This window comes from Salmo salar, chromosome 15 (genome assembly GCF_965601325.2).
Source record: "Salmo salar chromosome 15, fSalSal1, whole genome shotgun sequence".
In the NCBI taxonomy this organism is placed as follows: domain Eukaryota; kingdom Metazoa; phylum Chordata; class Actinopteri; order Salmoniformes; family Salmonidae; genus Salmo; species Salmo salar.
The window spans coordinates 103,832,039-103,857,532 of record NC_138305.1 but is presented as its reverse complement, the minus strand read 5'-3'; the positions used below and the strand labels follow the sequence as shown (position 1 = coordinate 103,857,532).

The 25,494-nt window shown below is 40.1% G+C and overlaps 1 protein-coding gene across 4 annotated transcripts in view; it reads left to right on the top strand.

Moving 5' to 3' along the window:
• The first annotated feature begins 8,417 nt into the window (after positions 1-8,417).
• LOC106572765 (tumor necrosis factor receptor superfamily member 5) overlaps positions 8,418-25,494 on the top strand; it is a 39,302-nt gene continuing 22,225 nt past the window's right edge. Inside the window, exons 1-11 of one of the 4 annotated variants that reach the window (XR_014380711.1) lie at positions 8,421-8,618; positions 9,205-9,304; positions 9,399-9,524; positions 9,654-9,809; positions 9,956-10,043; positions 10,175-10,397; positions 10,527-10,616; positions 10,776-10,818; positions 11,647-13,067; positions 13,562-13,642; positions 14,266-15,073. Coding sequence is in view for 1 of the 4 variants with exons in the window: in XM_082962234.1 (XP_082818360.1) it covers positions 8,589-8,618; positions 9,205-9,304; positions 9,399-9,524; positions 9,654-9,809; positions 9,956-10,043; positions 10,175-10,397; positions 10,527-10,571 (768 nt within the window). In the remaining 3 variants the exon portion in view is untranslated. Of the gene's footprint in view, positions 8,619-9,204; positions 9,305-9,398; positions 9,525-9,653; positions 9,810-9,955; positions 10,044-10,174; positions 10,398-10,526; positions 10,617-10,775; positions 10,844-11,646; positions 13,068-13,561; positions 13,643-14,265; positions 15,074-25,494 lie in introns of those variants that run through there. The other 3 variants (XR_006759318.2, XR_006759316.2, XM_082962234.1) reach the window with 3 other exon arrangements.

The following is a 25,494-nucleotide window of genomic DNA, read 5'->3' as shown; positions in this document are numbered from 1 at the left end:
CTGCCCGCACCTGCCCGCCCGTCCAGCATCACTACTCTGGACGGGTTCTTACTTAGAATATATGGACAACTACAAATACCTAGGTGTCTGGTTAGACTGTAAGCTCTCCTTCCAGACTCACATCAAACATCTCCAATCCAAAGTTAAATCTAGAATTGGCTTCCTATTTCGCAACAAAGCATCCTTCACTCAGGCTGCCAAACATACCTTCGTAAAACTGACCATCCTACCGATCCTCGACTTCGGCGATGTCATTTACAAAATAGCCTCCAATACCCTATTCAATAAACTGGATGCAGTCTATCACAGTGCCACCCGTTTTGTAGGTAAAGTCCCCCCTTATCTCAGCTCACTGGTCACCATAGCAGCACCCACCTGTAGCACGCGCACCAGCAGGTATATCTCTCTGGTCACCCCCAAAGCCAATTCCTCCTTTGGCCGTCTCTCCTTCCAGTTCTCTGCTGCCAATGACTGGAACGAACTACACAAATCTCTGAAACTGGAAATACTTATCTCCCTCACTAGCTTTAAGCACCAGCTGTCAGAGCAGCTCACAGATCTCTGCACCTGTACATAGCCCATCTATACTTTAGCCCAAACAACTACCCCTTCCCCTACTGTATTTATTTATTTTGCTCCTTTGCACCCCATTATTTTCTATTTCTACTTTGCACTTTCTTCCACTACAAATCTACCATTCCAGTGTTTTGCTTGCTATATTGTATTTACTTTGCCACCATGGCCTTTTTTGCCTTTACCTCCCTTATCTCACCTCATTTGCTCACATTGTATATAGACTTATTTTTCTACTGTATTGTTGACTGTATGTTTGTTTTACTCCATGTGTAACTCTGTGTTGTTGTATGTGTCGAACTGCTTTGCTTTATCTTGGCCAGGTCGCAATTGTAAATGAGAACTTGTTCTCAACTTGTCTACCTAGTTAAATAAAGGTGAAATAAAAAAATAATAAAAAATAAAAAAAATCAGTAAAAAGGTGCTTTTGGGTGAATGTGTTTCCCTCAGAACTGTGGATAGAAGTGTATTTACTTGCTGGTAGTAGAACCGGTTTCACAAGGGGAAAAAAAGAAGTGATACTATCTAGGCTACATTTTCTAGGGCCAACTCAGCGGAATGTTTTTGAATTCATCCATATTGTGCAGTTGAAGGTGATGCTGACAACCACCTTAATGATTAGTACAACTTGTATTCTAATGTTGTATCGTACAGGCACCACCTGTGGGTTCAGTGTTTGTACAGGCACCACATGTGGGTTCAGTGTTCGTACAGGCACCACGTGTGGGTTCAGTGTATCCTATAGGCACCACATGTGGGATCAGTGTATCCTACAGGCACCACATGTGGGATCAGTGTATCATACAGGCACCACATGTGGGTTCAGTGTATCGTACAGGCACCACATGTGGGTTCAGTGTATCGTGCAGGCACCCCATGTGGGTTCAGTGTATCGTACAGGCACCACATGTGGGTTCAATGTATCGTGCAGGGTCCACATGTGGGTTCAGTGTATCGTACAGGCACCCCATGTGGGTTCAGTGTATCGTACAGGCACCACATGTGGGTTCAATGTATCGTGCAGGGTCCACGTGTGGGTTCAGTGTATCGTACAGGCACCACATGTGGGTTCAGTCTATCGTACAGGCACCACATGTGGGTTCAGTGTATCGTACAGGTGCCACGTGTGTGTTCAGTGGCCTTTTAGTGTTGTCCTTGTCCTTTCCCCAGAGTTCCCAGTTTTCCACAAGTTTACCTGTTTAACAAACACAATCACTGAGATGTCTTATGGTTAAAAGCAGGGCTTGAAGTGAGGGGGTATGTGAGGATATAGGCCTAACTCGTTATAGAAATGGGCAAAAAGCATATGCTACCCCTTGTTTGCTAAACCTTAGTAAAAACAACAGTCCAGATTATATATAGCGATATAGGCTTTAACAATAATGAATTACACGATTATTTCTGCATAGTCCACTAGACTATCGAAGGTCTTGCTCACACTCAACATGGGTTCTTGGTGGCCTAAGTCTCCGCAATTTAGAATATTATTATTATTATTATTATTATTATTTTACCTTTATTTCAACTAGGAACACAGACTGAGACCAAGGTCTGTTTTACAGCTGGGCCCTGCGTATATATATTTACACATACAGTTTAGGTACAATGATTAAAAAACTAAACAAGACAAACAAAACGATCACAGATAACAAAAACAATACAGCAACAGATTACATTTACACACAGGTTATTCTACTAACAGTACAAGAACTTGCATTACCCGAAACAGTTACAAGCAATACAAGAATAAAAACTCTCCAATAAATATTTAAAATGAGCAAGGGGGACAAGAGTCAAGTTTAAGTTTGGTCTGCAGGCTATTCCATAGGCAAGGAGCGTAACAGGAAAAGGCAGCCATACTCAACTCTGTGGAAATCACATGGGCATCAAGTGTAATCCATGCTTGAGACCTGGTTTTAGGAATTATAATTCTAATACTGATGAGTGATGATAAATAAGAAGGTAGCTTATTCAGAAGTGCTTTATAGACAAACACGAGAGCATGTTGTTCTCGTCTCACGGACAGCGAAGTCCAACCCACATTTTGATATAAAACACAGTGGTGAGTTCTGTAGCTAGCACCTGTAATAAACCTAAGTGTGCAATGATAAGTAGCATCCAGCGATTTAAGTGTTGATGCCGTAGCATGCATATAAATAATATCCCCATCATCTATAACAGACATAAAAGTAGCTTGCTCATTTTGTCTTCTATTTGTAGAGGACAAACATGTCCTGTTTCTATAGAGGAAGCCTGGCTTGATTTTTAGCCGTTTACAAAGTTCGTCAATATGCATTTTAAAAGACAGTTTATCATCCAACCATTTCCCCAAGTATTTATATGCAGAGACCTGATTAATTTGAGAACCATCTAAGCTCGTAAGTGCAAGTGTATTTTCAACCAACATTTTGAACCTATTAAAAATCATAAAATGTGTTTTCTTTGCATTTATAACAAGTTTCAGCTGTATAAAAGACCCTTGTAATATCTTAAAATCTGTCTCCAATAGTGATAATTCTTGGTCAGCTGTTGAAGCGATAGAGTACATGACAGTGTCATCAGCATATAAATGAATTTTACACTTTCTTATCTCATCACCGATATTGTTTATGTAGAGAGTGAACAGTAATGGACCAAGTATAGAACCTTGTGGGACCCCTTTAACTAACTCCAATGGCTCTGACTGGATGCCGTCGACTCCAACAGCCTGACTTCTATCCTTTAGATAGTAATGAAACCAACGACAGGCATCCAATCCCAGTCCTATTGACGACAGCTTACCCAAAAGTGTCGCATGGTCTACAGTGTCAAAAGCTTTAGATAAATCTATGAACAAGGCGGCAAGGTACTTTCTAATATCTAGGGCATTAGTAATATCATTTACAACACGTACAGTGGCCGTAATAGTACTGTGTTTAGGTCTAAAGCCAGATTGATTACTAGAAAGAGTACTGTTAACAGTTAAGATGTCACGTCCTAACCAGTAAAAGGGGTTATTTGTTATTGTAGTTTGGTCAGGGCCTGGCAGGGGGTGTTTGTTTTGTGTGTTTCAGTGTTTTTGGTTTATGTTCTAGCTTGTCTATTTCTATGTTAGTTTTGTCAATGACCTCCAATTAGAGGCAGCTGGTTGTTGTTATCTCTGATTGGAGGCCATATTTAGTTGTGTGTGTTTTCACTTGTGTTTGTGGGTGGTTGTTTCCTGTATAGTCTGTGCACCTTACGGGACTGTTTTCGTCGTTTGTTTTGTTTAAGTGTTTTTCCTTCATTAATAAAGAAGATGATCAATATACCCGCTGCATTTTGGTCCACTCCTTACGACGAACGTTACAAAAGATTGTAGTTGCCTATTCACCAATGACTCTAGAATTTTAGCCAAACAGGAGAGCTTAGAGATGGGCCGATATATTAGTGGTAGCCTATGCCTGTAGAAAAAGACCAAAAAGATAGAAGTGGTATTCATAGACCAAACAGTTTAACATATTTTTATTCAGGAGAATCGCATTGAATCAGGCTATAGTTTCATAGTACTTTGACCATATCTTAGTTGTCATCATTGCATTGATAAGGTGAAGTAATAGAGCATACACCTTTAGTCGTACGGCTGAAGTTCTTGACAACTCACCATTTACAAAACTAACACCTGCAAGATGCTGTACTTTCTTCTGTTTCATTGTACTACATTGCTTGGTGTTTCCTCTAAATCTGATGATGCCTAATAGAAGGAAACATATTAGTCAATAAAACCTTTCTAGTTGATCCCAGAGTAAGTAGAACAATAATAACATCTGCTCAGCTAACCTTAGAACAGTGACTGTTCAACATGTAGATTATATCAACATACCTCTACAGCATTTACTGTCACTGGAGAAAAAGTCACTGTTGTTGGACTTTTTATCCTCCTTAGAATTACATATCCTCTTCTTCTTCTTCTTCTTCTTCTTATTATTATTGCAGGAGCTATTAGGACTGATGCCACAACAACACCAATGATGATACCACTTTGAATTCTTGAGGATTGTGGTCCACATTCAGAATTGGACAAATTAGTTCCTGGTCTAAGTTCTTGAAGACCTAAAGATTTACACCTGTAACACATAATATAACAGTCTGAGACAACAATTTTATCATTTAACTTTCCGTTTTGTTGTAGATTTGTAGTTTAGTATATTGTATTATTTATCTTACACTTTTGATGTATGTAAACATATGTGAACTTACTGTGTGTATGTCTGGCAGGCTGTTAATGATCCATCTGAATAGGTATCACCAGTACCGTCAGAACACACAGTATCTGTAGATGTTGTTCCTGCATAAATACATGTTGAAATCTTAATGAAAAGTTGCATTTCGTTTTTCACCTACTAATTTAATTCCATGAACTGTTAATGATTATTCACACTGAAGTTACCAACTTGACCAAATTGAACTATGACAACACAATTAGTTTTATGACTGAGACAGAAGACCAACCAGTGTGACTGATGTATTGACCAGGTTTACAGCTGCTGTGTCTCTGGGCTGCTCTACAACCATCCTTAGTTGGGTCTAGACAGTAGAACCCCTCCAGTGTCCCACAGACTTTGTCTGATGAAGGTCTACATGACTGCTTTACCTTCAAACCCAAACCTATAGAGAAAACATGTCACTTGTTATCTGAAGTTAAATATAAAGTCTGTTGTATTTCATTAAAACAACAGATGATATAGTAAAGTAGCTCAGTGTTTATGCCCAGAACACAGAATTCTCACCTGGATCACATGTGGTACAGCTGTTGCATGTTGTTTTACCACTGGGCTCATCAAGGAAGGTGGAGTCAATACAGGCCACACAGAAAGGTGTATGTTTAGATATAGTACAATGACTATGTACACGATATCCTGTTGAAAAGAGAACCAGAAAATAATTATGTTTTGGTATTATTATTATCATAATTATTATTGTTGTTATTATTATAATTAACCCTTCATAGAAATACACAAGTTCCTTACCAGGCCTACACATTATGCAATCTCTATCACCTATTTTATAGATGGCTGGATCATTATGTGGAACAGGGTTCAATGTTTAGAGGTATAAAGTTATATGTTGGTGTTGATGATGTATTAACATCTGGTGATTCATATGATGTAAAGAGAGGGTCCTTACCTTTTAAACACATGGGACAACATTCATCCCCTATTCTGTACTCAGCTCTACCACATGCAATACAGGATCCAATGCTTTCCAGAACCAATATAATATGTATCTGGAAGTAGAGAAAATGTCAGAAAACAAATCACAAAAATCTTAACTGATGGTGTGTATTCATAAAACTTACAGAAGTAGTTAACAAAATTCTAACCCAAATATTCACATTTCAAATAAAATTAGAGTAATTATGTGGGACCATTTTAAACAGTATTTTGTGAGTGTGGTGGCGCCCCCTGGTGTGTTTTTATTTTGTCTTTAAAGGTGTGACACCAGACCCAAGATAATCTAGGTCAGCAATTCCCTAACTCGGTCTTGGGGATCCCAAGGGGTGAAAGTTTTGATTGTCGCCCTAGCACTTCATAGCTGACTCAAATAATCAAAGCTTGATGAGTTCATAATCTGAATCAGCTGTTTAGTGCTAGGGCAAAAAACTACATGTGCACCCCTTAGGGTTCCCAGGACCGAGTTTGGGAAACGCTGACCTAGTGAAAATGTACATCTCTCCACCACGTTTTTTCTAAAAGGTTTCATTAAAGACAGAACTAGTAGGCTAATAATAACTCTGATTTATATTTCATAGGGGAAATATTTAAATTGATAATTGTTTTTTAAACATGCCAAGCAAATCAGAAATGTTTCTTACAGTCCATATCAAGGTTTCAAACTGTGCCATGGTTCCTCATTCCTCTCCAACTCACTGGAAGACCCACGTACTGGATTTGTGACGTACTTAGGAGTTTTGAAGTATCGAGATGAACTGACCTGTTGAATTCATGTGTTTCAGTAAATTTAAACCTAATCCTTTCAATTTGTAAATGATGATATCTTACTGAATTGAATCACTGAAAAAAAAATGAATAAGCTAGTTATCAACTTTGAGAAGTATGAAACAGAATTAGGCATGTAGTTATTAGAAACACGCTGGTGGGCCAAGGATGCCGCTCTGAAGAAGGTCTTTGTATTCTTTAGCGACCCACAAAATGCTCTGTTTGTGGATGTAATTCTCAGCTTGACGGCGATTGAAGAGATGGCAGGTAAAAGGCCAACTGTACATGGCAAGTCCAGAGCATTAACAGAGGCCCTGCTCAAGGTACAACACAATCTTCACTGCCCAAACAGGTCTGTCTATATTTGAGAAAATGTCCCCTCTCTCCAAGTACCTACAAACCAGTGGCATGGACATCCTGACAGCGGGATGGTATTGGGAACACGAGGCTCTGCAAAAGAATGTGAGGGACTTGCTGTGGAGAGGGCTGCAAACAGCTTTGTCCACTGACAAGCTCCAAGAACAGGATGAAGACAATGAACTGGAAGTGCAAGCTGAGATGCCTCAGAAGAGAACAAAGAAAAGGAAGATCATGCCATGATACCATGATAGGGATGCAGAGAGGGTCTACAAGACTAAGGTGCACTCTGTCATCATGGATACAGTCACTGAGAGCATCTGTCAGCGCTTGCTGACACCAGGCACATTGTACACAGACCTTACTCATCTGGACCCCAGCAGGTTCTCAGAGATACAATATAATGGATTGCCCCAGATATCACTTGCGAAACTAAGCGAACTCTTGCGTAAGTTTGACAGCCGAGCAGCTGTCAGCACTTTGCAGTGTGAGTTGACTAGTCTTGCCGGTCAATGGGAGAGACTGAAAATATCAGCAGTGGAGACATACACAACCAGGACTGAGTGAGAATCCTGCAGATGGACATGATGAAGAGTAAATGGAGATAATGAATACAAGTTGTTCAACATGTAAGAACTGTGTATGTTGTTATCAACGTTTACGGTGGTACATCTTGTTGACAGAGGCTTACCATGTTATAGGCCTAGGGTACAAGTTCCTATTCACCCTGTCTGTCACCCAGGTAGCCCGTGAGAGGAGCTTCTCAACTCTCAAATTCATAAAACATCGACTCAGGAGCACCCTATCATACGATCACTTGGAGGCATTATGCTGATGGAAACTTAAAAGGAAATCCTTATGGTCCTGGATACAGATGATGTCATTGACAGGGTGACAGAAGAACTGCTGTGACACCTGCTGACAAAAGGGTAGGGAGGGCAGAGTGACAGCAGAGGAGAACAAGAAGAAACATAGACAGACAGACAGACAGACAGACAACTGAGGAGAATTACAGACAGACAGGCTGACAACAAAGTTACAGACAGAGTTACAGACAGAGTGACAGATCAGAACATGGAGAATCACAGACAGAGGGACAGTGACAGCAGAGAAGCAGAGACAGATGGCACAACAGGGATAAAACAGACTCAGAGGCCCAGTTAAAGTGGTGAGTTGTATCTCCAGACTCCAGTGGTGTTTTAACATGTATTTATTTTAAACATGAGCTGGTTAAAAAGAGCTGGTTAAAAAAGGAGAAAGACCATGTTTCTTCACTCACTGGTACAGTAAAGCTTGGGAATCTCTGTACTATAGTGTACTACTGATGTTATACACCGCAGGTTAGGAGAGTTAGGTTAAGGTTAGGAAAGGGGTTAGGGTTAGCGGAAATGCTCTCCTAACCTACTACAAAAATCACTTCCGGTCGTAGCTGTATCAAGTGTCAAAGAGGGCAACATTCTCTAATAACTACATGCCTAATTCTGTTTCATACTTCTCAAAGTTGATTACTAGCTAATTCATTTTTTCTTCAGTGATTCAATTCAGTAAGATATCATCATTTACAAATTGAAAAGATTAGATTTACATTTACTGAAACACATGAATTCAACAGGTCAGTTCATCTCGATACTTCAAAACTCCTAAGAACTTCACAAATCCAGTGTGTGGGTCTTCCAGTGAGTTGGAGAGGAATGAGGAACCATGGCACAGTTTGAAACCTTGATATGGACTGTAAGAAACATTTCTGATTTGCTTGGCATGTTTAAAAAACTATTATCAATTTAAATATTTCCCCTATGAAATATAAATCAGAGTTATTATTAGCCTACTAGTTCTGTCTTTAATGAAACCTTTTAGAAAAAACGTGGTGGAGAGATGTACATTTTGACTAGGTCTGCGTTTCCCAAACTCGGTCCTGGGAACCCTAAGGGGTGCACATGTCGTTTTTTGCCCTAGCACTAAACAGCTGATTCAGATAATGAACTCATCAAGCTTTGATTATTTGAGTCAGCTATGAAGTGCTAGGGCGACAATCAAAACTTTCACCCCTTGGGATACCCAAGACCGAGTTAGGGAATTGCTGACCTAGATTATCTTGGGTTTGGTGTCACACCTTTAAAGACAAAATAAAAACACACCAGGGGGCGCCACCACTCACAAAATGCTGTTTAAAATGGTCCCACATAATTACTATAATTTTATTTGAAATGTGAATATTTGGGTTAGAATTTTGTTAACTACTTCTGTAAGTTTTATGAATACACACCATGAGATTAGATTTTTGTGATTTGTTTTCTCACATTTTCTCTACTTCCAGATACCTATTATATTGGTGCTTGTAAGCATTGGATGCTGTATTGCATGTGGTAGAGCTGAGTACAGAATAGGGGAGGAATGTTGTCCCATGTGTTCACCAGGTAAGGACCCTCTTTACATCATATGAATCACCAGACATTAATACATCATCAACACTAACAGAAAAACATGACATTGTGATTCTCTCTTCCCCAGGAAATCATGTACATAAGCATTGTACTGAATTCACCAGTACCAGCTGTGTGCCCTGTGTTGATTCTACATTCCTTGATGAGCCCAATGGTCTCATAAAATGCAAAGTGTGTACCAACTGTGATCCAGGTAAGAGTGGTGCTGTGTGTCTGTACTGAAACCCAGACACAAACACTGATATGTTAGTCTATGTTGTTATGCTATGAGGATATGTCGTTGTATCTGCATCAGATAATACATGCCATGTTTTCTCTATAGGTTTGGGTTTGAAGGTAAAGCAGCCATGTACACCTTCATCAGACACAGTCTGTGGGACACTGGAGGGGTTCTACTGTCTAGACCCAACTAAGGATGGTTGTAGAGCAGCCCAGAGACACAGCAGCTGTAAACCTGGTCAATACATCAGCCACACAGGTTGGTCTTCTGTATCACTCATAAAGCTAATTGTGTTGTCATAATTCAATTTAGTCAAGTTGGTAACTTCAGTGTGAATAATCATTAACAGTTCATGTAATTAAATTAGTGGGGGAAAAATGAAATGCAATTATGTATTTATGCAGGAACAACATCTACAGATAGTGTGTGTGCTGACTGCCCTGGTAAAACTTATTCAGATGGATCATTTACATCCTGCCAGTCACACACCGAGTGAGTTCACATATGTTTACATACATCAAAAGTGTAAGATAAATAATACAATATACTAAAGTACAAATCTACAACAAAACAGAAAGTTAAATGATAAAATTGTTGTCTCAGACTGTTATTATGTGTTACAGGTGTAAATCCTTAGGTCTTCAAGAACTTAGACCAGGAACTAATTTGTCCAATTCTGAATGTGGACCACAATCCTCAAGAATTCAAAGTGGTATCATCATTGGTGTTGTTGTGGCATCAGTCCTAATAGCTCCTGCAATAATAATAATACGAATTGTAATTCTAAGGAGGATAAAAAGTCCAACAACAGTGACTTTTTCTCCAGTGACAGTAAATGCTGTAGAGGTATGTTGATATAATCTACATGTTGAACAGTCTCTGTTCTAAGGTTAGCTGAGCAGATGTTATTATTGTTCTACTTACTCTGGGATCAACTAGAAATGTTTTATTGACTAATATGTTTCCTTCTATTAGGCATCATCAGATTTAGAGGAAACACCAAGCAATGTAGTACAATGAAACAGAAGAAAGTACAGCATCTTGCAGGTGCTGGTTTTGTAAATGGTGAGTTGTCAAGAACTTCAGCCATATGACTAAAGGTGTATGCTCTATTACTTCACCTTATCAATGCAATGATGACAACAAAGATATGGTCAAAGTACTATGAAACTATAGCTTCACTTTCACACGGTCCTTGTTCATTACTGGTTTATTCTCCCACAGATTCAAGCTCTGACCACACTCATCATTACAAATGCTACCTGAGGTACGTCCAGAGTCTGTACACTGTGGTAAATGTGATCTACATTCAAATGTTTCTTAAAGTTGGTTTCTGGCATATTACTGTTGCTAAGTAGGATTTTATGAGGGTTGCCAAAGTGGAGTAAAACACTGTATTTGTCAGTAAAACACTGTATTTGTCAGTGTTTTAAGTGCACTAGTATCTAAAAGTATTTAGCATAATTGGGAACACATATGGCACGGGAAGAAGTCAAAGGATCCAATTCAGACTATTTTTTGTGAAATCCAGATTAAATAAAGGGCTTTATGTATCAAATCTGTAGGCGATAGTGGGCTAAATCAATGAGAAATATAGCTGAAATGTGCAGGCTTTGTCATGACCTCTGTTTTCGGTTCCGTTTAGGCTATGGTTATGTATAAGAACGCAGCTGCACTGAAATGAATAGCCTGATTCAATGTGATTCTCCTGAATAAAAATCTGTTAAACTGTTTGGTCTATGAATACCGCTTCTATACCGCTTCTATATTTTGTCTTTTTCTATAGGCATAGCCTACCACTAATATTCTAAATTGCGGAGACTTAGGCACACCAAGAAACCATGTTGAGTGTGAGCAAGACCTTCGATAGTCTAGTGGACTATGCAGAAATAATTGCGGAATTCATCATTGTTAAAGCCTATATCGCTATATATAATCTGGATTGTTGTTTTTACTAAGGTTTAGCAAACAAGGGGTAGCATATGCTTTTTGCCCATTTCTATAACAAGAGATAGGCCTATATCCTCACATACCCCCTCACTTCAAGCCCTGCTTTTAACCATAAGACATCTCAGTGATTGTGTTTGTTAAACAGGTAAACTTGTGGAAAACTGGGAACTCTGGAGAAAGAACAAGGACAACACTAAAAGGCCACTGAACCCACATGTGGCACCTGCACGATACACTGAACCCACACGTGGTGCCTGCACGATACACTGAACCCACACGTGGTGCCTGCACGATACACTGAACCCACATGTGGTGCCTGTACGATACACTGAACCCACATGTGGTGCCTGTACGATACACTGAATCCACATGTGGTGCCTGTACGATACACTGAACCCACATGTGGTGCCTGCACGATACACTGAACCCACATGTGGTGCCTGTACGATACACTGAACCCACATGTGGTGCCTGCACGATACACTGAACCCACACGTGGCGCCTGCACGATACACTGAACCCACACATGGCCCCTGTACGATACAACATTAGAATAAAAGTTGTACTAATCATTAAGGTGGTTCTCAGCATGACCTTCAACTGCACAATATGCATGAATTCAAAAACGTTCCGCTGAGTTGGCCCTAGAAAATGTAGCCTAGATAGTATCACTTCTTTTTTTCCCCTTGTGAAACCGGTTCTACTACCAGCAAGTAAATACACTTCTATCCACAGTTCTGTGGGAAACACATTCACCCAAAAGTACCTTTTTACTGAATTACTGTAGACATATAATTTACAGTTGACTGTATTTTAACATCCCCCACAAACCACATAGTCATAACATACGACTAGATGCAAATCATCGAACTGAACAAATAAAAGAGCAACAGACTTTTAAATCGTCCCTAACATTCCCTGTATACAACTATACATGTTGGTTTCACTCTGAGCTCTAGGCCGTTTCCTTCCTCATTACTCCCCCCCCTTCCTGTTTTCTATCTCTACAATCAATGGATAAATGTATCTTCAATTCAATTAATCTAACAACAATACAACTATTCACAGTTTAGCAGAATTATTATGCTGAATTTGTCAGACTACTCAGACAGATAGTAAACAGAATGTAAATCTAAGCCTGCAAGCATTGGGTACTTTCCACTCTGCCTAACACCTTTCAGAAATAAAATTGCAGGGACTTTCCTAGTCATATAACAAACTAGATGGGTGAAAAGAAATACCATAATGCTTTCACCTGTCTCCTGTTCAGATCAGTGACAATGAAAGAAAGCAGATAGAGGAAGCCACTGTAGACTATTGAGATGTACCTCTACAGTAGGCTGTGGCTGCCTTGTAATCAGTCCTGTGTTTCTCTCCCTCAGGAATGGCAGACCAAGGAGCTCCTCTCACGTATGACTCCACTGTCTGATGAAGAAACAGAGCCGCTTGATGACATTGGATCTTCCTCAAGAGGTCAAAGGGCAGACTAACCTCTCAGGCAGTAACATCCCAGTCTGCTTCAGTGGCCCAGAAATCAGGAACAAACACAGACTCAGAGATGGATAGGTAAGAGATAGTAGTATCATAATCAAACCCAGACTCAGAGCTGGATAGGTAAGAGATAGCAGTATCATAATCAAACCCAGACTCAGAGCTGGATAGGTAAGAGATAGTAGTATCATAATCAAACCCAGACTCAGAGCTGGATAGGTAAGAGATAGTAGTATCATAATTAAACCCAGACTCAGAGCTGGATAGGTAAGAGATAGCAGTATCATAATCAAACCCAGACTCAGAGATGGATAGGTAAGAGATAGTAGTATCATAATCAAACCCAGACTCAGCTGGATAGGTAAGAGATAGTAGTATCATAATCAAACCCAGACTCAGAGCTGGATAGGTAAGAGATAGCAGTATCATAATCAAACCCAGACTCAGAGCTGGGACACCTCTTGTTATACACTACATTTATTAACATAATGTTGTCTGTGAGACAACACTCCCTTTATTTTACTGACTTGTTGAATGATTGATCCATTCATCCTTCCATCCCTTACCAGCCTTCCTCTCCTCTGAGGACCCAGCGAGGGTGGAGCACAGTTTGAGAGCTGTTGAGTGAGAACAATTCTACAGCCAGAGAGGTGAGAGATCACATGGTTTAGATGGTAAATATTTATGTCACATAAGCAATAGCAAGTATGTTCCATCATCTACAGTACCAGTCAAAAGTTTGGACACACCTACTCATTCAAGGGTCTTTATTTTTACTATTCTCTACATTGTAGAATAATCTTGAAGACATCAAAACTATGAAATAACACATATGAAATCATGTAGTAACGTTCATTTACATTATTGAAAAATTGTCCACTGATTCATGTAGTTTCTCTCCCCTTTTGACAGTTTATTTCCTCTCAGGCACCCATATTTCTTCTTTGTTATTCTGAAAGTAATTTGTGTAGTGTACTTTACACACTCATTCACCCCATCTCTTTACATAGCTTATACATATTTGGTGGCCTGATTGCGTCCAGACTGTCAAATTCTGAACACAATGCCCATCCTGGCAGATCTGAACCTAATGCAAGCACAATGACTTTTGTGCATCCAGACCAAATGCAGCTTTGAGTGATCGGATGACAGAAGTCACCTTTAAGTGCCAAGTGTAACCGAGGACATAGATGCTACATTACATTACTATTACTTTGAGTGTTCGATATACATAACATGACTAAATATGTTTATTTCTGTGTTGCACTGGCAGTCAAGAAATGGAACAGCAAGGCCACAGAACATGACATACGCAGAGCTGTGAGAGACCACCTTATTAAGCATTTCCCTGGTAGAGCCAGGGGATGGTGTTTACCACGCCACCACCAAACGCCTTAAACAGGCTTGAAAAGTGGGATTGATCTGTTTGATCCATTTTATTTCTTTCAGTTTTCATTAGTTGAATCCTTTGACTTATTGTTGACTTTAAAAAAAACTTTTTTAACAAAAATGCACTGGATTGGTTCAAAGGTGATACTAAACTTACATAATTTTGAAACAGAGGAAGATATACTGAATTCATACAGTTTTTGATTCTAAGATGGACCAAAATATATGTTACTTTTGCACATTTTTGTTCATTAGTTTTGCAAGAATGTTGATTGGTCGGTCATTGGGTTCATTAGTTTTGCAATATGTTGATGCCATTGATTAAAAGAGTAAGAATATGACGCAATATCCAAAGCTTGTTTTACTCCATTATTTGCAAACAATATAATTGTAAAAAAAATTGTCAGTTGGTTGCATAAATAATGACGATTACTAATTGTTACATGAAATATCAAAACCGAATTGAAACGCCTTTGTTAAAATGTAAATGGCAAAAATTCACTTAATGGTAAGGCATGGAATAATAAATGTATCCTTTTTCATGTTGGATGTTTGAAATATGAGCAGGTGATGATTTGAGTCATTCTTCTTCATTAGTGGAATAAAGACAATTAGAACAAATGTTGTACACAAATACTGTGTGTAAATACTGGATTGATGTATGATTGTTAATAAAATGTCCATAGACCAATTTTTCTTATACTGCGTTCATGTTTATAGGCTGCAAGTACGTTGAAATTAAGTTGTTTTCATGTCGTTGAAACTTTCAACCAAAACCAAACAGAGATTGGACGTCGGGCATAGTCGTCTTTTCAACTACATTTTGCTAGGTGGGTATAGACTACTACATCTTCCATCCTCTCAGGCCAGAGAAACAGTGTATGAATTAATGGTTGGATCAGAGTCACAGTTATAATCATTGGCCATTACGGAGAATTAAGTAAAACTACAAGTCTAAATCCTTATCTCCATCCATGACTAATTTAGGAAAGGGCTGATTTTAACTAGCTAGTTTACCACCGAAGGACAAATCCAAACTGGCTTCTCTTCATATTTTTGGGGGGTTCCACCAGAATCAAATCAAATCTAAGTTTATTTGTCACGTGCGCCGAATACAACAGTTGTAGACCTTACAGTGAAATGCTTACTTATAGGCCCTAACCAACAGTGTGATTTTTAAGTAAAAAATAGGTATTAGGTAAACAATAGATAAGTAAAGAAATAAATACAACACTGAAAAAGAACATTTCTAAGGCTATATACAGGCACCGATTAGTCGGGCTAATTGAGGTAGCATGTTTATTTATTTATTTGATTTATTTCACCTTTATTTAACCAGGTAGGCAAGTTGAGAACAAGTTCTCATTTACAATTGCGACCTGGCCAAGATAAAGCAAAGCAGTTCGACACATACAACAACACAGAGTTACACATGGAGTAAAACAAACATACAGTCAACAATACAGTAGAAAAATAAGTCTATATACAATGTGAGCAAATGAGGTGAGATAAGGGAGGTAAAGGCAAAAAAGGCCATGGTGGCAAAGTAAATACAATATAGCAAGCAAAACACTGGAATGGTAGATTTGTAGTGGAAGAAAGTGCAAAGTAGAAATAGAAAATAATGGGGTGCAAAGGAGCAAAATAAATAAATACAGTAGGGGAAGGGGTAGTTGTTTGGGCTAAATTATAGATGGGCTATGTACAGGGGCAGAGATCTGTGAGCTGCTCTGACAGCTGGTGCTTAAAGCTAGTGAGGGAGATAAGTATTTCCAGTTTCAGAGATTTTTGAAGTTCGTTCCAGTCATTGGCAGCAGAGAACTGGAAGGAGAGACTGCCAAAGGAGGAATTGGCTTTGGGGATGACCAGAGAGATATACCTGCTGGAGCGCGTGCTACAGGTGGGTGCTGCTATGGTGACCAGTGAGCTGAGATAAGGGGGGACTTTAGCTAGCAGGGTCTTGTAGATGACCTGGAGCCAGTGGGTTTGGCGACGAGTATGAAGAGAGGGCCAGCCAACGAGAGCGTACAGGTTACAGTGGTGGCTAGTATATGGGGCTTTGGTGACAAAACGGATGGCACTGTGATAGACTGCATCCAGTTTATTGAATAGGGTATTGGAGGCTATTTTGTAAATGACATCGCCGAAGTCGAGGATCGGTAGGATGGTCAGTTTTACGAGGGTATGTTTGGCAGCCTGAGTGAAGGATGTTTTGTTGCGAAATAGGAAGCCAATTCTAGATTTAACTTTGGATTGGAGATGTTTGATGTGAGTCTGGAAGGAGAGCTTACAGTCTAACCAGACACCTAGGTATTTGTAGTTGTCCACATATTCTAAGTAAGAACCGTCCAGAGTAGTGATGCTGGACAGGCGGGCAGGTGCGGGCAGCGATCAGTTGAAGAGCATGCATTTAATTTTACTTATATTTACGAGCAGTTGGAGGCCACGGAAGGAGAGTTGTATGGCATTGAAGCTCGTCTGGAGGGTTTTACATCTAGACGTTCCGCTAGCGGAACACCTGCTCCAATATCCAATGATAGGCGTGGCGCGAATTACAAATTCCTCAAAAATACAAAAACTTCAATTTTTCAAACATATTACTATTTCACAGCATTTTAAAGACAAGACTCTCCTTTATCTAACCACACTGTCCGATTTCAAAAAGGCTTTACAGCGAAAGCAAAACATTAGATTATGTCAGCAGAGTACCCAGCCAGAAATAATCAGACACCCATTTTTCAAGCTAGCATATAATGTCACAAAAAACAAAACCACAGCTAAATGCAGCACTAACCTTTGATGATCTTCATCAGATGACACTCCTAGGACATTATGTTATACAATACATGCATGTTTTGTTCAATCAAGTTCATATTTATATCAAAAACCAGCTTTTTACATTAGCATGTGACGTTCAGAGCTAGCATACCCCCCGCAAACCTATTACTCACGATAAACGTTCACAAAAAACACAACAATTATTTTAAGAATTATAGATACAGAACTCCTTTGTGCAATCGAGGTGTCCAATTTTAAAATAGCTTTTCAGTGAAAGCACATTTTGCAATATTCTGAGTAGATAGCCCAGCCATCAGTAACTAGAATATGCATATAATTATTGGCTTTGGATAGAAAACACTCCAAAGTTTCTAAAACTGTTTGAATGGTGTCTGTGAGTATAACAGAACTCAAATGGCAGGTCAAAACCTGAGAAGATTCTGTACAGGAAGTACCCTGTCTGACCATTTCTTGGCCTTCTTTGCCATCTCTATCCATTACAAAGGATCTCTGCTGTTACGTGACACTTCCTACGGCTCCAATGGGCTCTCAGAAGGCGGCAAAAAGCTGAATCGTGGCTTTGCAGGCTCTGGCTGAAAAAAAGTAGCGCGTTTGGGTAGTGGCTGGTTACAGTACTGTGAGACTCAGGCGCGTGCCCACGTCGACCGAATGCTTTGTTTTCTTTCCTCTGTTTACCGAAACGCAGATTCCCGGTCGGAATATTATCGCTTTTTTACGAGAAAAATGGCATAAAAATGGATTTTAAACAGCTTTTAAGACATGCTTCGAAGTATGGTAATGGAATATTTAGAAATTTTTTGTCACGAATTGCGCCATGCTCGTAACCCTGATTTACCATTTCGGATAGTGTCTGGAATGCACAAACAAAACGCCGCTATTTGGATATAACAATGGATTATTTTGGACCAAACCAACATTTGTTATTGAAGTAGCAGTCCTGGTAGTGCATTCTGACGAAGACATCAAAGGTAATCAAACTTTTGTAATAGTAAATCGGAGTTTGGTCAGGGCTAAACTTGGTGGGTGTCTAAATGGCTAGCCGTGATGGCTGGGCTATCTACTGAGAATATTGCAAAATGTGCTTTCACCGAAAAGCTATTTCAAAATCTGACATATCGAGTGCACAAAGGAGTTCTGTATCTATAATTCTTAAAATAATTGTTATGTTTTTTGTGAACGTTTATCGTGAGTAATTTAGTAAATTCACCGGAGGTTTGCGGGGGGTATGCTAGTTCTGAACGTCACATGCTAATGTAAAAAGCTGGTTTTTGATATAAATATGAACTTGATTGAACAAAACATGCATGTATTGTATAACATAATGTCCTAGGGTTGTCATCTGATGAAGATCATCAAAGGTTAGTGCTGCATTTAGCTGTCTTCTGGGTTTATGTCACATTATATGCTAGCTTGAAAAATGGGTGTCTGATTATTTCTGGCTGGGTACTCTGCTGACATAATCTAATGTTTTGCTTTCGTTGTAAAGCCTTTTTGAAATCGGACAGTGTGGTTAGATTAACGAGAGTCTTGTCTTTAAAATGCTGTAAAATAGTCATATGTTTGAGAAATTGAAGTAATAGCATTTCTAAGGTATTTGAAAATCGCGCCACTGGATTACACTGGCTGTTGCGTAGGTGGGACGAATTCGTCCCGCCTAGCCCAGAGAGGTTAAATCGGGTACGTTTTTTATCCGGCCGTGAAAATACTGCCCCCTAGCCATAACAGGTTAACACAGTGTCCAAAGAAGGGCCAGAAGTATACAGAATGGTGTCGTCTGCGTAGAGGTGGGTCAGAGACTCACTAGCAGCAAGAGCGACATCATTGATGTATACAGAGAAAAGAGTTGGACCAAGAATTGAACCCTGTGGCACCCCCATAGAGACTACCAGAGGCCCGGACAACAGGCCCTCCGATTTGACACACTGAACTCTATCAGAGAAGTAGTTGGTGAACCAGGCGAGGCAATCATTTGAGAAACCAAGGCTATTGAGTCTGCCGATGAGGATGTGGTAATTGACAGAGTCGAAAGCCTTGGCCAGGTCAATGAATACGGCAGCACAGTATTGTTTCTTATCGATGGCAGTTAAGATATCGTTTAGGACCTTGAGCGTGTCTGAGGTGCACCCATAACCAGCTCTGAAACCAGATTGCATACCGGAGAAGGTGCGGTGGGATTCGAAATGGTCGGTAATTTGTTTGTTGACTTGGCTTTCGAAGACCTTATAAAGGCAGGGTAGGATAGATATAGATCTGTAGCAGTTTGGGTCAAGAGTGTCCCCTCCTTTGAAGAGGGGGATGACAGCAGCTGCTTTCCAATCTTTTGGAATCTCAGACAACACGAAAGAGAGGTTGAACAGGCTAGTAATAGGGGTTGCAGCAATTTCGGCAGATAATTTTAGAAAGAAAGGGTCCAGATTGTCTAGCCCGGCTGATTTGTAGGGGTCCAGATTTTGCAGCTCTTTCAGAACATCAGCTGACTGGATTTGGGAGAAGGAGAAATGGGGAAGGCTTGGGCGAGTAGCTGTGGGGGGTGCAGACCTGTTGACCGCGGTAGGGGTAGCCAGGTGGAAAGCATGGCCAGCCGTAGAAAAATGCTTATTGAAATTCTCAATTATAGTGGATTTATCGGAGGTGACAGAGTTTCCTATCCTCAGTGCAGTGGGCAGCTGGGAGGAGGTGTTCTTATTCTCCATGGACTTTACAGTGTCCCAGAACTTTTTTGAGTTTGTGTTGCAGGAAGCAAATTTCTGCTTGAAAAAGCTAGCCTTGTCTTTTCTAACTGCCTGTTAGAAAAGATTTCTAACTTCCCTGAACAGTTGCATATCACGGGGGCTGTTCGATGCTAATGCAGAACGCCACAGGATGTTTTTATGTTGGTTAAGGGCAGTCAGGTCTGGAGAGAACCAAGGGCTATATCTGTTCCTGGTTCTAAATTTCTTGAATGGGGCATGCTTATTTAAGATGGTGAGGAAGGCATTTAAAAAAAATAACCAGGCATCCTCTACTGACGGGATGAGGTCAATATCCTTCCAGGATACCCTGGCCAGGTCGATTAGAAAGGCTTGCTCGCTGAAATGTTTCAGGGAGTGTTTGACAGTGATGAGTGGAGGTCGTTTGACCGCTGACCCATTACGGATGCTGGCAATGAGGCAGTGATCGCTGAGATCTTGGTTGAAAACAGCAGAGGTGTATTTAAAGGGCAAGTTGGTTAGGATGATATCTATGAGGGTGCCCGTGTTTACGGCTTTGGGGTGGTACCTGGTAGGTTCATTGATAATTTGTGTGAGATTGAGGGCATCAAGCTTAGATTGTAGGATGGCTGGGGTGTTAAGCATGTTCCAGTTTAGGTCACCTAGCAGCACGAGCTCTGAAGATAGATGGGGGGCAATCAGTTCACATATGGTGTACAGAGCACAGGTGTTTGGCAGAGGGTGGTCTATAGCAGGCGGCAACAGTGAGAGAATTGTTTTTAGAGAGATGGATTTTTAAAAGTAGAAGTTCAAATTGTTTGGGTACAGACCTGGATAGTAGGACAGAACTCTGCAGGCTATCTCTGCAGTAGATTGCAACACCGCCCTCTTTGGCCGTTCTATCTTGTCTGAAAATGTTGTAGTTAGGGATGAAGATTTCAGAGTTTTTGGTGGACTTCCTAAGCCAGACATCAGACACGGCTAGGACATCCGGGTTGGCAGACAGTGCTAAAGCAGTGAATAAAGCAAACTTAGGGAGAAGGCTTCTAATGTTAAAACCTCTTAGCGCACGTTAAGGATAGGGGGCGCTATAGCGAATGTTGAAAAAAATACGTGCCCATTTTAAACGGCCTCCTACGCAAATTCAGAAGCTAGGATATGCATATAATTAGTAGATTTGGATAGAAAACACTAAAGTTTCTACAACTGTTTGAATGGTGTCCGTGAGTATAACAGAACTCATATGGCAGTCAAAACCCCGAGACAGAACCTAACAGGAAGTGGAAATCTGATTTGTGGACTCACCTTCAGCACTTTGCCTATACAACACACCGTGAGTTAGGATTCATTGAGCACTTCCAATGGCTTCCACTAGATGTCGACAGTCTTTACAATGTGGTTTGAATCTGCAATGGTACAAACTGACCCAAAGAGAGGCTTTGGAAGTTGGTCACAGGCGGAGGGCCATTACCATTATGACGTGGGCGCCCATGGCTACCCTCCCCTTTCGAAACGTTTAGTAAGACAATGCAATCGTCCCCCTTGAATATTATTGAAGCTCTGGTTGAAAAAGGCCCTAAATATTTATGTTATACAACGTTTGACATGTTTGAACGAACTTAAATATATATTTTTTGCACATTCGTGACGACAAGTCCCGCACACTACGGTACATTTTGAGTAGCCTTCAGAACGCGCTAACAAGAAGAAGCTATTGGGACATAAATTATAAACTTTTTCGAACAAAACTACATTTGTTGTGGACCTGGGAATTCCTGGAAGTGCCTTCTGATGAAGATAATCAAAGGTAAGGGAATATTTACATTAGTATACAAGAGTATATTTGATATTAGATTGTTCCAAGATGGCGCTAACCTGTATCGCCTAGCCTATTTTTCTGAGCATAGCATCCCCTTTTATTGCAAAGTGTGATTTCCCAGTAAAGTTATTTTTAAATCTGGCAATGCGGGTGCATTCACGAGATGTTAAGTTTGAAAAACTGAAGTTTTGGGATTTTTGAGGAATTTGTAATTCGCGCCACACCTATCATTGGATATTGGAGCAGGTCTTCCGCTAGCGGAACGTCTAGATGTAAGAGGTTAATCTATAATTCTTTGAATGACAATATTACATTTAAAAACTGTTTTCGAATAGTAATTTAGTAAATTGTAGCGCTGATTCACCGGATGCATTTGAGGGAAAATATTTTCTGAACGTCACGCGCCGATGTAAAATGCTGTTTTTATATTTAACCTGTTAGGGCTAGGGGGCAGCATTGACACGGCTGGATAAAAAACATACCCGATTTAATCTGGTTACCACTCCTACTCAGTAACTAGAATATGCATATACTTATTACATATGGATAGAAAACACCCTAAATTTTCTAAAACTGTTTGAATGGTGTCTGTGAGTATAACAGAACTCAAATGGCAGGTCAAAACCTGAGAGATTCCTTTACAGGAAGTGGCCTGTCTGACCATTTGTTGAACTTCTTTTCCATCTCTATCATTTACTAAGGATCTCTGCTCTAACGTGACACTTCCCACGTCGTCCATAGGCGCTCAGAGCCCGGGAAAAAACAGAATGTCGTCATTCCAGCCCCAGGCTGAAACACATTATCGCCTTTCTCAAGTGGCCGATCAAGAGACACTAGCTTATGCGCGTGACCCCGACCGCCCCCGCCTTTGGGATTTTTTCCTCTGTTTGCCGAAAAGGAGATTCCCTGTCGGAATATTATCGCTTTTCTACGAGAAAAATGTCGTAAAAATTGATTTTAAACAGCGGTTGACATGCTTCCAAGTACGGTCATGGAATACTTAGAATTTTATTGTCACGAATTGCGCCATGCGCGCGACACTTCTTTACTATTTCGGATAGTGTCTGGAACGCACGAACAAAACGCCGCTATTCGGATATAACGATGGATTATTTTGGACCAAACCAACATTTGTTATTGAAGTAGCTGTCCTGGGTGTGTATTCTGACGAAGACAACAAAAGGTAATGACATTTTTATAATAGTAAATATGATTATGGTGAGTGCTAAACTTGCCGGGTGTCTAAATAGCGAGCCCGTGATGCCTGGGCTATGTACTTAGAATATTGCAAAATGTGCTTTCACCAAAAAGCTATTTTAAAATCGGACATATCGAGTGCATAGAGGAGGTCTGTATCTATAATTCTTAAAATAATTGTTACGCTTTTTGTGAACGTTTATCGTGAGTAATTTAGTAAAATGTTAGCGAATTCCACGGAAGTTTGCGGGGGGTATGCTAGTTCTGAACGTCACATGCTAATGTAAAAAGCTGGTTTTTGATATAAATATGAACTTGATTGAACAAAACATGCATGTATTGTATAACATAATGTCCTAGGGTTGTCATCTGATGAAGATCATCAAAGGTGAGTGCTGCATTTAGCTGTCTTCTGGGTTTTGGTGACATTATATGCTGGCTTGAAAAATGGGTGTCTGATTATTTCTGGCTTGGTACTCTGCTGACATAATCTAATGTTTTGCTTTCGTTGTAAAGCCTTTTTGAAATCGGACAGTGTGGTTAGATTAACGAGAGTCTTATCTTTAAATGGCTGTAAAATAGTCATATGTTTGAGAAATTGAAGTAATAGGATTTTTAAGGTTTTGAAAATCGCGCCACAGAATAGCCGTGGCTGTTACGTAGGTGGGACGAATTCGTCCCGCCTAGCCTAGAGAGGTTAAATATGAACTTTATCGAACCAAAGAATGCATGTATTGTGTAACATGATGTCCTAGGAGTGTCATCTGATGAAGATTGTCAAAGGTTAGTGCTTCATTTAGCTGTTTTTTGGTTATTTGTGATGCATGTGGTTGGTCGGAAAATGGCTGTGTGGCTATTTTGACGATGTACTCTGCTATCATAATGTAATGTTTTGCTTTTGCTGTAAAGCCTTTTTGAAATCGGACAACGTGGTTCGATTCAGGAGAGGTGTATCTATAAAACGATGTAAAATAATCCTATGTTTGAGAAAAAGAAAAAAAAATTTGGTAATGGTTAGGTTATGAATATGGAGCTCTGATTTTTCGCTGGATGTTGATCCCGCATGTGGGACGAGCACTTCATGCATGAAATCAAGGCTATTACGGTTACAGAAGTCATCAAAAGAGAGCGCCTGGGGAATAGGAGTGGAGCTAGGCACTGCAGGGACTGGATTCACCTCTACATCACCAGAGGAACAGAGGAGGAGTACATGTACATGTATGTATGGTTAACGTGACTAGGCATATATGATAAACAGAGAGTAGCAGTAGCGTAAAGGAGGGGATTGGCGGGTGGTGGGTGGTGGGTGGCGGGACACAACACAGATAGTCCGGGTAGCCAATGTGCGGGTGCACCGGTTAGTCGGGCTAATTGAGGTAGTATGTACATGTAGGTATGGTTAACCTCTCTGGGCTAGGCGGGACGAATTCGTCCCACCTACGCAACAGCCAGTCTAATCCAGTGGCGCGATTTTCAAATACCTTAAAAATCCTATTACTTCAATTTCTCAAACATACAGCTATTTAAAGACAAGACTCTCGTTAATCTAACCACACTGTCCGATTTCAAAAAGGCTTTACAACGAAAGCAAAACATTAGATTATGTCAGCAGAGTACCAAGCCAGAAATAATCAGACACCCATTTTTCAAGCTAGCATATAATGTCACATAAACCCAGAAGACAGCTAAATGCAGCACTAACCTTTGATGATCTTCATCAGATGACAACCCTAGGACATTATGTTATACAATACATGCATGTTTTGTTCAATCAAGTTCATATTTATATCAAAAACCAGCTTTTTACATTAGCATGTGACGTTCAGAACTAGCAAACTTCCGGCGAATTCACTAACAATTTACTAAATTACTCACGATAAATGTTCACAAAAAGCACAACAATTATTTTAAGAATTATAGATACAGAACTCCTCTATGCACTCGATATGTCCGATTTTAAAATAGCTTTTTGGTGAAAGCACGTTTTGCAATATTCTAAGTACATAGCCCAGCCATCACGGGCTAGCTATTTAGACACCCGGCAAGTTTAGCACTCACCAATATCAGATTTACTATTACAAAAGTTTGATTACCTTTTGTTGTCTTCGTCAGAATGCACTCCCAGGACTGCTACTTCAATAACAAATGTTGGTTTGGTCCAAAATAATCCATCGTTATATCCGAATAGCGGCGTTTTGTTCGTGTGTCCCAGACACTATCCGAAATGGTAAATCAGGGTCGAGCGCATGGCGCAATTCGTGACAAAAAAAATCTAAATATTCCATTACCGTACTTCGAAGCATGTCAACCGCTGTTTAAAATCCATTTTTATGCCATTTTTCTCGTAAAAAAGCGATAATATTCCGACCGGGAATGTCCATTTAGCTAAACAGAGGAAAGAAAACAAAGCTTTCGGTCGACGCGGGCACGAGCCTGAGTCTCACAGTACTGTAACCAGCCACTACCCAAACGCGCTACTTTGTTTCAGCCAGAGCCTGCAAAGCCACGATTCAGCATTTTGCCGCCTTCTGAGAGCCTATGGCAGCCGTAGGAAGTGTCACGGGACAGCTAAGATCCTCACTCTTCAATAAACAGAGACAAGAATAAA